This window comes from Athene cunicularia (assembly GCF_003259725.1).
Source record: "Athene cunicularia isolate RWA chromosome 4 unlocalized genomic scaffold, athCun1 chr4_part3, whole genome shotgun sequence".
Classification (NCBI taxonomy): Eukaryota; Metazoa; Chordata; class Aves; order Strigiformes; family Strigidae; genus Athene; species Athene cunicularia.
The window spans coordinates 20844844-20861154 of record NW_020799100.1 but is presented as its reverse complement, the minus strand read 5'-3'; the positions used below and the strand labels follow the sequence as shown (position 1 = coordinate 20861154).

Below are 16311 nucleotides of genomic sequence, written 5' to 3'. Positions count from 1 at the left end.
CCATTCACTCCTCCCGATGCTGGGGAGATGGTTCTCCTGCTCCTCGAGTCCCTGTGAACTTAAGATCAAGTTTCAAGGCATCAGAGATGTTATGTGACCTAGTTAAAAGCATTCCCACATGCAGCGTGACTTTTCAGAGGTTTTTCATGATACAGCCTGCTGCAGCCCCCAGTCAGGGTATCAGGTGGCTGTAACTGCTCAACTCCTGCTGCACGCAACAACTTATGGCCCCTAATGCACCACCAGCAACACTGCAGCTGCTTTACCCACACATTTGGCTACTTGCTTGTGCCAAGCCTGGGTCACTGAAGACTACAAACCCCGTACTTTAGTGGCACAGCACTCACCCAGCCCTCCTGCAGCTGCAGACTCAGGATAAACATGAATCTGCCTCAGGGGTGCCAAGTGATAAAGTGATCTTGGAGTAGCAGCGCTGCTGCTTCACAGTCCCCATAACTCCAGCAGCACCACAGCAACTTTGTCTTCTCCCCCAGGCTGCACAGGCAAGGGAATGTGTATAAGAGACAGGGGGAGAAGAGTCCAACTATCTGCCTCAAGGGGTACAGCTATAAAAACCAAATTAGACAAATGTTCTCCTGGGGTTTTTTCACTATAGCTGCTTGTCAGGTGTAGCATATAGTCTTGCACTGCATGACCTTCAATTAAACATGCAGTCCTCTACCCCTCAGAGCCCAACTCTGACACATGCTCCCGTTGCCTTCCTGAAACCTGACGTTTGCCTGCAAGGCATTCAGCGCCGAGTTCACAACCAAACGGCTGCGTTTCCAAGCCTTCCACAGAGAACTTTTTATAACCTTGACTGCCTGTTTCCTTAAAAATGGAAGTGGTTTGCTCATCAAGTAAATTCATCAAGTTTACACAGCGTTCCTTTTGAACTGAGTTTGCACTTCCTTGAAAAAAAAAAAAACCTTTAACTGTGAGAAAAGGATCTGTAATCTCAGCACTTCTATAACTCCTGATTAATCTCAAAAACATTCACCCGTGCTTTTTTTAAAAACACAAAACCTAAAATTGAGATTCTTTTTCTTTTATCGTAAGAGATTTTATCATTATAAGCCACTGAATGTCATCAGATAAGCCTTTTTGTTGTCTTGGCAAAGAGCTAACTCTAAATTGTGGTAAATGAGGTAAGAAAGTACTTGAAACTATAGCTGGGGATCTTGCGCTTTGGAAAAGAAAAATCTGAGCAGTCTTAGAGCGGGAAGATTACCTTCTGCTAATTCCAGATTTGGACACTGCCATATGAATAAAGCTGATACTCTGCATATGCTAAAAATATCCATGTTCTCTTGAAGATTAATATTAACACTTTGACTGTTGTCTGTGTAAGCTTCCAACATTTGAAACCCTCAAATTAACAATGAACAAGATAAATTTGGCAAGAAATTTAACACAATATAAATTTCCATGCACTGACCACCAAAATAGCTGAGTCTCATTTAACTATGAAAATAGTAGTCCTAATTTATCATTGGTTCTTAGGCAGAACCTTAGTTGAAGTTGCTGAGGCATTCTGCTTAATTGTCCAAGCTATATGGTAAAGGATGACTAAAACTGTTTTGCTCCAATGCTGATGAGTTTAGAAATTCGGGAACAACTGTTGAAATAATAGTGAATACAGATGCTTAATAATGAGCAAGGGTATGATGTCATTTCAATTATTGCAATAAAGAGTGTGCCTTTCAAAAGAATCAAATGTCAAGTGATCAGCATGCCATTTGCTGAATGAAATTATGCTGGTGAGCACCATAGAAAAGCTTTTCTGTAAACATGTTAATCCATTTGAAATTTACTTCCTAATGATGAGTTATTGACATGCTGACACAATGTCTCTGTAAGCAGTCCCAACCCTGCAGCTGATTTTTGTGACAACTAATCATCATTTCCATTTTTATTTCCAATTTGCTCACTTCTGTTTTAATACTGAAAGGCGAGAGCAATATTGTACAATTCTTTATATTTTCATAGTTTTGCAAGTAAATTAAAACCTATAACAATTCCCTGTAAGAAGTAAGCATTTGTTGTCCCCTTTGGATACTTATGAAAGTCATAAGATATGTAGAACGATTTGCTGAAGGCCATACAATGAGTCAGTGTTATATCCAATATTACAGATTAAGATCGTTGCTCTGAGCAACTGCAACGCGTTGCTTAGACCAGGGGATCAATACATGCTGAACTGTGTGCTATTTTTAGTGGAGAGTGCACTCTTCCTTCATTTTCTGCCTCCTTGCTGTGTACACCATATACTGTGCTATTAGACCAATAATACATTCACATATGTCCTTAGAAGCTTTTTGTCTGTTCAAGTGAGGAAGAATTACACTGAAAAGTTTTCTTGCTTTAATCTGCAGAAAATTTACTATATAGTATGTATTGTATACTCATGTCTTTCCTGAAGTCTTTGAAAGATGCTTTTGTCATTATATGATTCATTAACCAAGAACATAATTATCAACAAATTTTATGCTGCAATTTTAAAAAAGAAAAAAGCCGCATCTAGAAAGCACTTACGTGCGATATACTACGAAAATAATGACGTGGTAAATAAATTAGTCACTGAGTAAAGGAATACTTAAGAATGCATCGCAATCATTACAGATGTCTATTAATAGGGCTCTTTTCTTTGGTTATGTTTCCTTGTTGATGAAAATAAGCCGAGTCTTGATTTTCCATTCGCTGAACATTAAGAAGTGGCTTTCCTCTCTGCGTTAATTTCCTTTTTCCTGTCCCTCAATTATATATTGTATAAACATCCAGTAATCTTGTATGAAGAAAATTCTAAAGGTATTTTCCCCCAAATAAGCTATATTTTCCTAATGAAACAAGGGCATTTGGGGACAAAGAAAACAGAATATTAATATGAAATGCAAATACTAATATACTTTCGATTTACCAAGTCTTGGCTTAGAAACCTAAGATTCTGTATTTAAAAAATCAAAGGAAAATAACATTGATATCACACCTCAGCAACCCTAAACATTTGTATCACCAGGATCATGAATCTAGACTAGCAAATAACCAGTCAGAACACTGTCGTAGTGTGTTTTAACTTTCCGAGTACACAAATGTAATACAACTTGGTTGCTAATACAGGTTTTCATGCAATTATTATAATAATTCTATCTCATTTTATAGAATTTTGGCAATTCAGGCAAGTTCCTGAAATCACTAGAAGTAGCAATCAGAATGGATTCAATATGTTCCTTTACACAATGTGTCTGGAAACCATTCCACACAAATAGTTTGCAGATGCATCTTGGCGAGGATATGATTCTGCTTCAGGTGGAGACAGCTGGACATTCTCTGTTCTACATGGACTATTCTAAAAACTTCATTTAGTCTTTGCTGAAGTTAGCATACTGGTACGTATGCTCCACATTTTCTTGATGACATAAGGAAGATTGATGTCCTGATTCTTCAGTTTTCTAGGCAGCAGAATAAAATGTAATGTCTGATACTGCACTAGGAAAACATCCTCCAGGAGATGTGACTAGAAGTCCAGAAGTACATCTGCATTGTACATGACCTGGAACATCCTTCACTTAAAATTGTTAACAACTGAACACATCTGAATCATGTTTTTAACAGCCTGAACAGTGCTCAGTTTTTGGAATGAGCATTGTCTCTGACTTTTCCAAATGTTAAGAACATGCATGTCCTCAGATTTACACTAGATGCTCCTTTTAAGTATCTCTCTTCCTTGTTTTTTATTGTTCTATTAGATGGATGAATCGTTTGGGTCTCGCAGCAATTGGTTACACACCTGATGACAAGGATATTCATCCAGATGAAGGTAATCCTTCAGAGATTATAATTAAAAGGAGAAAGCAGAGAGTACATATCTGTTCATTATTTAAACAAAGGTGAAGATGTCATAACCGACTTTATTAACATACGTGCCATATCTTTTAAAATACCAATTTTTATAACAATCCATATCCTTGAAGAACTGTATTGGTGCCACCACCAAAGAAAATTAAATCCTAAGTAATACTTTTAATAAATATTTAAAACAAGCGATAAAGAGAATGCAAGGTGAGGTATGATCCCCCAGTTCACAGCCATCAGCTGTGCTCATCACCCTAGAGCAAGTGAAGACATCACAAGCACGGGTCAATATGTGCTTTAGAACCATTTCTGCATCTCTTGAGCTCGATTGCCAGCCTTGCCTTTTTCACCATCGCCCATGCTACCATAATTAAGTGTTGAGGCTCAGCTCTACTCTGGCATCCAGAATGAAGTTTCTCTTTGAAAGTCTGTGACCAGAAGCTGGATTTTAGGTTCAGTGGGAGTTAGGTGCCTAACCTGCTTTCTGGAACACTATCCTAAAATGTTTGAAGGTTCTTCTACATATCTGTGTATCTTAGGTGCCAGACATTTTCACAAGTCTATTGCTTAGGGACTGCCAAACCACCTAGGTGACTGTGAAATTTTACTTTTACATCCTAATGCTATTTTAAAATGCGGGACCTGCTTTCTTGTGGCAAGGCACATGAGTGAAACCACGAATGGTTTGTTAGCAGATTACTGGAGCGAAAGCGACCAAGATGACATGGACGGCTCTTTAACCCTGAAGCAGGAAGGCTCTTCAACACTGTGTGACACTTATCATCGAACACCCTCTGTGAGTTATAAATATTGCAATTGACAGTAGGTCACCAAAAAAAATCTGTGTGCCTTGGGTTTGCATTTTCCTTCGTTTGGAATGTTTAATTACCATAAAGGCAGAACAAAGATGGATCTCATTGTAAGAATGAAATTACTGCGGTTCCTCCTGAGTTAAGACCTGAATGTTTCCACAACGACCCAATTCCAAAGGAAGGAGAGGTAAATGTCTCCTTACACAGATATGTCACCAGACTGTAAATACATTTCTTGTAGGATTTAGGAGACTACACCTAATAAGACAAACAGAATATTCAAATGTTGACTTTGATGCAGAATATGAAAAGGATGTGGTGGATGGGATAGTTTGTATTAACTGAGACTGTTTTTCAAGTATGAATATTGGATACTGGATGCGAGAGATTAAGATCAGAGCATATTCATGCAGTAATCATGTTTTAGTACAAACACATTTTAAAGAACATATCTTTAGGGGCAAAGGGTTTTTTACAATGTGAAGCATTGTGTACATTACCATAGTAGTGACAGTATTTTTTGTTAGTGTCAGAAGATGTTAAATAGCTGGTAAAAGTACTTTTAATATATTGTGTACAGCCAGGTTTTGATAACTGAGGGGAAAAACCATTTTGTATGTGGAGAGGCTCTAGTAGCAAATAAGAACATTTCTATTTATACAGAACATAGGCTGTGATAATTATTCTGTTTCTAAGCACAGATAGGACTGTTCTCTATTTTTCTTTCAGATTTTTCTTCAGCGTGAATGACACGATCCTCACACAGCCAGAACCAAAGAAAGAGTGACTGAGACAACAGCATCACATGGGTGAAGTTCAGACTGATTTTCACCCATGTGATGCTGTTTTATCAACTGGGATACAGGTTAAGCCCCTCCCTTTCTGTTTTTTCACTTTTTTGCCTTTCTCTTTGTTTTTGAATTAAAATTATAATATGCATACCCAGCAGAATTAATTAAAATCATTTGAGAAGTTCAGCAGTCCCCCAAAATTCAAAAATATTCCTGGATGCTGAAGTGGTTTTTTTTTTCTGTTTGGCTGGATACTTATCCCCTAAAAAGAGAAAGGAAATCCAATTATGGTTTCTTTTGGGGACTTTCATGTTTTCACAGCACACTGCTGGACCGAGTGTAGTCTGGGCAGGTCTTCAGGAAACCTGTGCCAGTATTGTATTGTTCTTTCCAGCAGGAGTTGCTCAAGGGCAGAGAATGTGCAAAACAAGAATAGGGAGTGGTTAAAACATAGCAATTGCATAGAAGTTCTCACTGATAATTATGTTCTGTTTACAGAGGTTCATAATATGACATATCAAAACACACACATCAGTTCATTTTATTACTATATATCATAGAATGTTCTACACTGTAGTCATTTTCTTGGGACTGTTCAAAACGTCATCTTATAGTCAGATGCTTTTGTATCTTTTCAGGTGAATTCTTCAAGTCCATTCCCTGAAGCCAAACACGGTCGACACTTTTCAAGTGAATCAACATATTCTCATTCTTCAGCCGAGGATTCTCGCCAAGATGTAGCAGGAAGCACACACTCCTCGGGATGCAGACCTCCCTACCGAGAAAGACGATCGTGGCAGGATCTGATAGAGACTCCGTTAACCAGTTCAGGGCTCCATTTTCTTCAGACTGTTCCTCCTGATGCGGAGTACATGAGTGGCCAGCCTGGAATGTCACCGGACAAACGAAGACAAGCAACGCTGCCAGTACAAAGGCGTCATAATTATGAGCAGGAGGGGCCTTTCCCTTTGGTGGAATGTCAAAAGGGACATAGCTCTCACAGCAGGCCACAGAAGCAACGCAGTCAAAGCCTTCCCCGAAACAGAGATGTCAGGGGTAAGGGAAATGTAAAATCCATAGAAGGAACAGATGAGAAGCTAGAAGAAAATATTCCTATTAGAAGGCATAATAGTTTCTGTGCAGAAGGTAAGCTTTTGGAGATGTTCCGGTCCTCTTTACTGCCATGGCAAGCCAGGGCAATATTGTCATTATTCTCAGTAAGGTTTTTTGTGGTTGAATTGTTACACGTCAGAAAATTCATCAGTCACTACCCAGGAGTTGAAATGCTTGAATGTAGTGCTAAGAATATAGCTTTGGGGCTAATCAAAATGTTCTTGTTTTAACAAACCAAAATTGGAAGACTCTGTTACAGGGTTACTTTACACATGAATTTGCAGTATCGCTTGTTGAGTTTAGAAACCTCATCTGAATGGTTAGATTTGTAGTGAAGTTTCTTTATTTTCTTTCAGAAAACATAAAAGAAATTGGAGAAAGTACAGATGGCCTGCAAGAGCTGTACAAATCTCTGGAACAAGCTAGTTTGTCAGCTTTTGGAGAGCAGCGTCCTTCCACGAAGCAGGAGTTCCGCAAGTCATTTGTAAAGCGATGTAATGATCCAGTTGTCAATGAAAAGCTTCACCACATCAGAGTTCTCAAGAGCACTTTAAAAGTAAGGCTTTATCATTAATTTTATGTATAAGCAATATGGACCAGTGAAAGTATAATCTCTTAATGTTTTTCATGGATGGGGCTTTCTTTGTAGCTTTAGAATCAAGTTCTGAAAAAACTAAAAATACTTGGAAGCAAATATTCCAGTTTAAGAAAAAAAAAAAAGCAGCTCTTTGGCAGTCTTTATAGGCATGTTGTAGAAAGTTCCAAGGATTGAGTTGCCAAACAGTTTAAGCTGTAATAATTCTTAAATATAGGTAAAAGATTCCAGTGTCCGTAGTAGTTTCCCTAGCACTTTGCATTAGAATGAAAGAAGAAATAAAGTGCTGAAATAGAGAATGTGGCACAAATTTCATTTTGACATTTATTGTGTCCTTCTGGAATTTGACAGGCGAAGGAGGGGGACCTCACAGTTATCAACAGCCTTCTGGATGATCCCAATTTAACATCAAAGAAGTTTAAAGATTGGAAACTAAAGAACTATGAGTTTTTCCTGGACATTTGTGAGTACAGTGCTGCTGTAAAATCTCAAAATGGAGCCTCTGAACTTGCAACCTCAGCACCGATGCTGACACATACACACTCGTTCATTGAAACTCACGTGTGACAGGACTCATATCCTGAATAATTGCTGGGTGCCATGAAAAATCGATTAAGAGAAACACTGTAATATTTATTGATAATGTGCTCAGCAGTACTGTACATAAATTGGATAAGAGAATAGTGCCACAGGATGCCTACTACATTGCATGATAAGACAATAATATTCTTTATTAATTTTTTTGTTTGCTATTATCAACCAATGTCCGTACCAAGCTCTGCATTAGAAAGAAGCAGTGCAGAAGTGTAACTGAAAAATAAATACCAGTATATTTAAAGTACTGTACTAAAACTAAGCTTATAGTATGAGCTCCTACAATCATTTTATATATTTAGATATCTATAAAGACATATCTATGTATATAAAATGTGACATGGTAGTTGACATTTACTTTTAAAATGCCCTAAAGTTCACATTTTCACACCTTTTTCTTGAGAAAAATATAAAATGAAAACAAAAATACATTGGCCACTCTTAGAGATGAACGTTTATTTTTGCAACATTTCCAGGTAGTGACCATCTCTGCAAATAAAAGGACAGAGTTATCAAAATGTAAACTCAATCCCTATAGTGTGCCTTAAAATGTACACTGTACATCTAGCAAATAGATCCCAATCTGGCCCTATGGGCATACTGTACATGCCATTTAGATACTGTGTTTGTAACATACTGTGCCTGCCTTTAAAATGAATGAACACAAGCGAGCAGGTGTGGCACAGAGGTTAAGCTATGAGTAGAACAATGTTGGCTGTTCACTAATGCTGCAACTTAAACTGATTTTAATATAATTTGAAGTATTTCATGGTGAAAGAAAAACATCTGCGCTGAATATGGTACATACTGCAGGTTTTCATAGTTTCTTCACTGTGAATTTAAGCGACATGTGACTGTGAGTCACAAAATTCAAAAAAGCTCTGATGCTTCAAGGACAAGAATCAAGCTGAAAAAAGATCCTGAACTAATCTATTAAATTCTGTAATAGACTGACATCTAGACATCTAGAGCTGAGAAAGTTATTCAAAATTATGTAATGTCTGGCAATAATTTTTAACCGTTAGTAGTACATTAGCAAGTGAGTGAAGTTATTCAATACATCATTTGAAAACCAATCTGTATCGATTGGTTTGGAAAGACACACGTCACACAGTGTATTTCACTTCCTTGCCTGGATGAGAATGATTTCTAAGAATCAGATTTTGGAGAAAATACTTGTATTCTTGAAAAAGAAAAAAAGAAAAAAGATTGCTCTGAATGCTACTGAACATAAATTTCAAACATCCATTCACAATTTTCTTTGACTATGCTTGCTAGAATATCTCTAGAGAGCAGAACAAAGGGGATGTGAATACAACTGATGCCATTTCACTTAAACGCAGGTATTCACTGCTAAGTTTTTCACAAGATAAACCTAGTTGTCTCTCAGACATCAAGAACTGTAAAATTCATACATTCAATATAATATAGGAAAAAACATTATCTCAATGAGGTCCTAGTATCCAGGAAGAGATTTAATTATTCACAAAGCCAGAGCTGGGTGAAGGTAGCCTGTTTGTTTAGTTCAGTCTCCACAAAGCAGCAGTGGTGGGTTGACCTTGGCTGGTTTTAGAGCCAGCTGGAACTGGCCGTGTCCAACGTGGGAGCAGCCCTTGGTCTTTTCTCAGAGAGATCACCCCTGCAGCCCCGCTGCGACCAAACTCTTGCCATGTAAACCCAATATAGAAGCTGAAGAAACACAATTCGGATTTGTTTTTTACTCTCATTTGCACTGGCCTTTATCTGAACCACAGTAGATGCGGTGATTAAACGTTAATGGTCTATCGCAATATAAGCCGTTATTAGTAGCGTTACAGCTGTTTTGAGTTCTCTGCATCACACAGGCAACTGAGTCACAGCATCACTGCAACAACCACATAACAACAGTTGGATAGAACATACATGAAGGCATGTTTCACCTGCTGCAACAGCCTAATTAACTCCATACTTCAGAATCACTGAAGACAACGTCTCCTTAAATGCATGCTTGGAGCCTGATCATATTTCCATTGAAGCTAACAGCAAAACTCCTGTGACTTCAGAGGATCACACTGTATGTATCTTGATTGAATATTAAACATGCACTTCACCCTCTGCCTAACCACCCAAGATAATAAAAAAGGTACAGGAAATAGAGAACAACAACTTGCCACCACAGGGTTTCACCAATATTGGAGTTGCAGTATTCATGGAAAACATAGAAATAAATTGAAATATATTTACTGGACGATATTTACTGGTAGATACTGGACAACTGAATAGTTGGAAGCATTAATAGAGAGAATTTGCCTAGCTTTTTTTCATATCGGATCTCTAAAAGTTATATATTTAATTATTTTTTAATACCATCCTTCATATAATGTAGGAGAAATATTACATAGTGAAGCAAGCAATGGGGTAAATTACAGAAGCCATTTAGAAACCAATTCATACTGTATGTGCAAGCAGTGGCAGATGGTCACAGAATTAGTTAAATGGATTTAACTTTCTAAATCCATAAAGAAATTTAAACATGTCCTTTGTTTTAAATTGAAAGGATGGTTTGTGTTTTTATAATAAAAATATCTATGTGATTTTAAAATAGCTTTCAAAAAGGATTTCAAATGCCACTGTATTGTAACTCAAAACAGAAATGACAATTTTCCACTGAGCATATTCAATGAAGTGCCCAGTAAACAATGAAACAAGATATCTCTCTTCTAAAATCCTACTTATAGATACAGCTCAAAGTGACAAACATCATAAGGAAAATATATTTCTCAAAAATAACACAAATAGTAAGGAAAATAGATAATCTTGATTTTCATTGCTGAAAATTAAAAAATGTTTCTGAAATATGAGTAGATGAGATAAAAACTTGAGAGATCATACTTTTGCTCAGCTTATCTTTAAAATCTTTCAATGTCATGATTTCATCTTTTCTGAAATTCTCAGTCATGAGTCTGTATTCTGCTCTTGGAGAACAGCTCTCATCAAACATGATTTGCACTGAATAGGCAAGATAAATTATACAAGACATTCATAAGATGAACTGATACACACTGGAGAAATTTCCTATAATGGAGTTAAGATTAACAGGCAGAAGAGTTTGAAAGATTTGTCTAGCCTTGCTTATGCCTCAGAGCAAGCAGAATCTAATTGTTAAATTAAGCAATACGGAGACTTTATTCTTTCACAAACGTCAGCTGGCATTTGTGAAATGTCATTTCACAATAATTTTGTCATACTTTTTGCATGTGTACTCAACTCCTTACTACCACTAGTTTTTCTTTCTGGATCTAGGTACTAATCGAGCTGTACTATATAGAAAGTAACGTACAAAGTCACCATAGCACAATTAATTGGAATTTCATTATATTTGAAATAATTGGAACGCAAAGTGCAATACAGATATTGTATTTAAAAACTGATGCCGCAAATCCTGTTTACATATTAAAATATATCAAATTCTCCTGGACTGAAACGTACTTAAACACACTCTACAATGCAGCTGAAATTATTGTGGTAGTCTTGAGCCCATATTTTTAAATGAGAAAAAAAAAATTCTTTGCTGTTGAGTTCACCAAGGGAAATAAACAGCACCAGTACAATACTTCTATTAATTTACTAGATTTCCTGCCTGAATGCTTAAATAAAACTCGGTTCTTAACATACACAACTACATGAAGAGATTGTTTGGATGCATTTTATTTATCCAGATCTTACTTAGTGTCTTCATTCAGAATTCCTGCAGGCAAAATGCCCCTCAGCCAGCAGACTTTCTCTATGACTCCACAAGCTTAGTCCTTTTGTTACCGCCTATTTCTTATTGTAACTGATTTAATGCTCCCCCTAAGCTACTGATCCCCCTCCTTTTTTAAAACCGTTCTGTATTCAGTGAGATCTCAGATCTTTGAAAGCTATCCTGGTAGCTATCTCAGCAGCACTTCCTGAGAAAGCTGAGACCTTTTTCTTGGTTTCATTAATTTAAGTGAAAACTTTCCTGAGCTTACTCTAATTAATATGAACAAGAAGTAGTGAAAGGAGGAGGAGGAGGTTGTCATCAGTCTGTATGTCCACGTTCTTTAGTACAACTAATGCAGAAATACTGGGCCCACGCGCAGTGACATTTGCCCTCACAGTAATGGGGCTGTGCGGGATTGTACGGGCGTCTCTACCCTCCGTGACACAGGCGGGTGCTTCACTCCACGGGCAAAAACCACCCTGAGGTTTCAGCAGCTTCTGATACAGTTGTAGTGTCTCAAACACATCACGAGCACTTCTTGAACTGCTTTAGCACCCTAAGGAAAGACTGATCAATTGCTAGGAAAAGATTTTGGAGGATGAGATTTTCCATCTTTTCCAGGCAGGGAATTCTAAATATGTCAGTTAATATTCAGATCTAGACTGCTCTAAGCTAGAAACGTGGTACACCACTTGCTTTTTCCCAGGAAAAAGAAGTGTTGCAGAGAATTGCTAGATGTACATGGGCACTTAACTTTATTCTTACTGTCTTCAGCAATTACAGCCTTCCAGGCTAAAACACTCACTCTCTGATCCGAGGTTTTGTGAAGGATGGTGAAGGCACCTTTGAAGGGGTTACTTTAAAGAGGCATTAGGAAGTGCTCCGCCTCATCAAAAATGGCAGAATTCTACTGCTGACCTTTTGAAGATTTCACTTTGAATGTTAATGGGACTTCTGGAAGAAAAATGAAGAATCTGGTAGAAATTCTTCAACACAAATCTGAGGAGAACAAAGTAAACTCTTCTCTCTCTTATCTTTGTCTCAAGTAATACAAAGTAGACCTAAGCCCATCACATACCTTGTTTGCCATATTCTTTCATCATGTAGTCTTAATTGTCTTTGAAATTGATAAGAGCATTCCTTTCTGCAAAAAAACTAGTGGTACCTATGACCAAGGCGATATATCTGGGGGCTGTTTACATCCTGGTAAACCTTGGCTGTTGGCCCCTTGGGGTGGGACAGCTCTGCCAGGCAGAGCTATTTTGTGACATTGCCCCAGAGGTTTGGACAAACTCTTCATGCAGCTGGGGCCAAAGTGCTGCAAATGTGGGGTGTTTAAAACAATCCTTGGCGAAGGCAAGATGCAGCACAACTGATCAACACAAACTTAAGCCCCATCTGCAATGCCTGCCAAAACTGTAATACAAAGGAAGCCGACCATTTTTAGGTACAGTTTAAACACTAAATCTGTTCGCATAAGCAAATCTTGTATCTCTGCAGAGATCCTGACTGCTGTCTCTGGACTCAGTCCTGAGGGATTCATTAAGAGGGCACAGGTCTGTGTATTCCTGGGCCTCAGCCCTGAAAATACCATTTATAGCCCACCCAAGTTCATGTAGCATAATCTGAGAAATAAGTGGTAACTTCATCTCATAAAGGATTTTAAATTTTTCACGCTAGGGAATCTGTGCGTTTCTAGGGAAGACAAGGGCACAGGTTATAGCAATGCCTTTTCGCTTGCGGTGTAGGTTTGTAGATCTTCCACATACCACATGCCTTAGACCACTGAGCTTAAAATCTCATTAGAGACAACACACCACCTTCCCTGTGACCAAATAATGTTCATTTACCTCTAGTACAAAAAATGGGTAATACCAGGAAAGAAGCAATATTAGCTAATTAATTTATATTAAGTAATAAAAAGCTCTTTTTTCTTCTCGAATGCTTCCCTCAAAAAAGCTAAGGTTCTGAGGAACTTTTCCAGGCACACTACCGCAGGGATAGGTTCCCCCTCTGCTCTTACCCCGCCGAGTTCCCGCTGTGTGGCTGAGGCTCTCGGTTAGCCAGGCAGGCATCTGAAAATCAAACCTGAGCCAAATCACTTGATGAATAGAATATACATTGCTATTTAAACAGAAACTAGTTGATTAGAACAATTATTTTCTTTACTCCCATTACACATAACCATAATGATGAACTTCTGATCAGTTCCATCCAGCAATGTGTAGGCAAGCAACTCTCTATTCTTGATACAACTCATAGAGGAAGAAGCATCTTCTTAAAGCTTAGTTTCTGTGTTTTACAGTTTATACCATACTTCTACATTCAGAATGAGGATTACATATAATATCCTTTAATCTTTTATCAGTTTTTGAGATAGCTGATATACTACTGGGACCTACTCTTAAAAAAAGTATTTAAAAAATTCAGACAGATACTGCCTGTCATTATCTTCAGGAAAAGAACCATATTCATTCTTAATGCAGGCCAGACAGTTTATTTTTATCACACACGCAAGTGTTAAAAGTGACAACTAGGGGCTCTGCTGTATGCATTAATGCCACTGTACGAGCAGTATTTGAAAGAAAGCAATGTTGTAAAAATTATAAAATATGTCAACAAACAGTTGTTTGACCAGCTAGGCCCTCTAGCTCCTGTCCTCACATTTTTAGAATATTGTTCATTCTCAGGCATTGCTGAGGGTATCAATACAGATCTTTACTAGCTGTAAATGCATCTGAATGCTGCAGATTAAATAAGGACGCCACATTATACATACTGACTCTGTTGCATTTTTTTCACTAGCAACCATGAAACAAGTATGTCTTAACAAATCATGTTCACTGGCCAAAATACCAGTAAGACCCTGTTACCAGTTAAGACTTCTGTTTTACTGAGAAACAAGGATTTCAGCTTAGAAATCTGAAAAGAGAACAGGTTAGGATATAAGAGAAATGCACTAGTATTAATAAACTTTTTACATTTGACACATACTGTATTACAAAGAAAATATCCTTTTAAGACCATTAATTGCTGGGCCATAGGTGACTTCTGTCTAGTTTACTAAAGTAGCTACTAAAACTTGTATAGAAAGCCTTTTTTAGATAACGCTTACATGTATGAAAATGTATGACACCCTTGTACTATGGCTTGCACTTTACTTGCATTAAACTGTGAAGTAGGCTGTAGTAATGTCTTTGTATATTCAGGGGTTGAAATACCAAAGCACTAGAGTATTGTACTGCTGGTGTTCAACCTGTACTGTTTATTAAATCTGAACATGCTGACAATGTGTATTTTGAAAACCCCGCTAACTTAAAATCTTTAGCAAATAATGCTATGGGGTCTCCATGGTCTTTGTTTCTTTGTAAATATAAACATTCTTACTGTTTCTGTAGCAATAGGAGGTTATAAACCAAACTTTCACTAGGACTGTTTTCAATAACAAAAAAAAAAAATCTATAGCGCCTTGTATAAAAATCATGGAGACTCCATGACCTGTGGGCATTTTTTGTTTACAAGCAGTATGTATATATGTATTAGAGGCAGAACTGTTATTTATCACAAAGTTATGTTGTGGAGGATTCTTTCTAAAATAAATATATGTTTTCTGTCATTATGAAAAATATTTTGGAGCCATCTTGAAGAGTTTGAAGTGTGAAAGCTTCAAATACTAGTAATCTTCCATGTTTCAGCCTTGTTTTTCTAATCAGCTGTGAGATGATCTGAGAGGTAATGGGAAACCACCTGCCTATGCCAGGGAAAATGTCTTATTTTTCAGTTTATGAGCATTCTGCAACTTTTCTATACTCATCATGTTGCTTAAGCGCTTTTATGAGCAGATGCTCTATCAATACCGTAGTAAAGTCCCTCAGCTCATTGACGCTACAAGAGAGAGAAAATTAACTGCTCTAGACTAATACAGGTAAAACTAGGTTTCAACCCCTGGATAATACAGTATTTCTTCAGTTTCACAACAGTATTTTTAATTTTATACTTGTCTATGTTGAGAGATGATCCAATAGTTTATATAGGCAATGAACGCTAGGTTTCTTTTTTCCCTCTTTTCAGATGAGTTCTGTGTGAATTACTGTAACCGGCTGCGTTTTTTCTATCACAGATTAACTTGTTAACTTTTTGTGTGTCTACAATGAAAATTTATGAATGGAAAACTTCACTGTGTGTTGCTCACTGGGCATATACCTCATGGTACATTGCACAGACGTGTAAGTTGTAAGTTGCACTGCAACATTAAAAAAGGAACATATTGCTCTTTTTTCAAAGATATTAACTTATTTAAGAGATATAGTCTGTACATTATTAAAAAGAACATTTATTCTTCCTAAATTCAAACAAAGCTTTTGTTTTGGGGAAAAAAAAAATGTTGTAAACTTCAGTTGTAAATTTGGACTTCAATAAACGAATTATCAGCACTTAAATTTTGCGTTTGTGCACGTGTGTGTTCTCCAATACCTGTAATTAGGACGGATAATCACGGTCCAGCAGCAGTCTGGGTTTGGACTGGGCAGATGCAGAGTTTATAGCCAGGTGATGATCTCTCCCTGGGGCTGCCCGCACCTCCCAGGCCATTCCAGCAGCTCCCGACGTGGCTCCTTAACACCAACAGCCCCCCGAAAATTGTTCTGGGGGTTCCCTTGGTCAAAGCATACGCAGCTTGCATGGGGTTTTCTCTCCAATTCATGTTTTCAAGTGAGGACATTTGGGATTTGCGCTTTTCTGACTGAAACGTGAGTAGTCATCTTCTGTTGGGGGGGGAGAACATTCTCTAGGAGCTAAAAGGAAAAAAAAAAAAAAAAAAAAAAGATTCTA

The 16311-nt window shown here is 37.6% G+C and overlaps 1 protein-coding gene across 3 annotated transcripts in view; it reads left to right on the top strand.

Annotated features, from left to right (window-relative positions):
- The window catches only part of LOC113480255 (connector enhancer of kinase suppressor of ras 2-like), a 210694-nt gene extending 196203 nt beyond the window's left edge, over positions 1-14491 (top strand). Inside the window, exons 20-25 of one of the 3 annotated variants that reach the window (XM_026848894.1) lie at positions 3747-3817; positions 4545-4648; positions 6094-6601; positions 6925-7124; positions 7515-7626; positions 12256-14491. In XM_026848894.1, the coding sequence (XP_026704695.1) occupies positions 3747-3817; positions 4545-4648; positions 6094-6601; positions 6925-7124; positions 7515-7626; positions 12256-12293 (1033 nt within the window). In that variant the 3' untranslated portion in view covers positions 12294-14491. Of the gene's footprint in view, positions 1-3746; positions 3818-4544; positions 4649-6093; positions 6602-6924; positions 7125-7514 lie in introns of all 3 variants that reach the window. The other 2 variants (XM_026848893.1, XM_026848892.1) reach the window with 2 other exon arrangements.
- The last annotated feature ends 1820 nt before the right edge of the window (positions 14492-16311 follow it).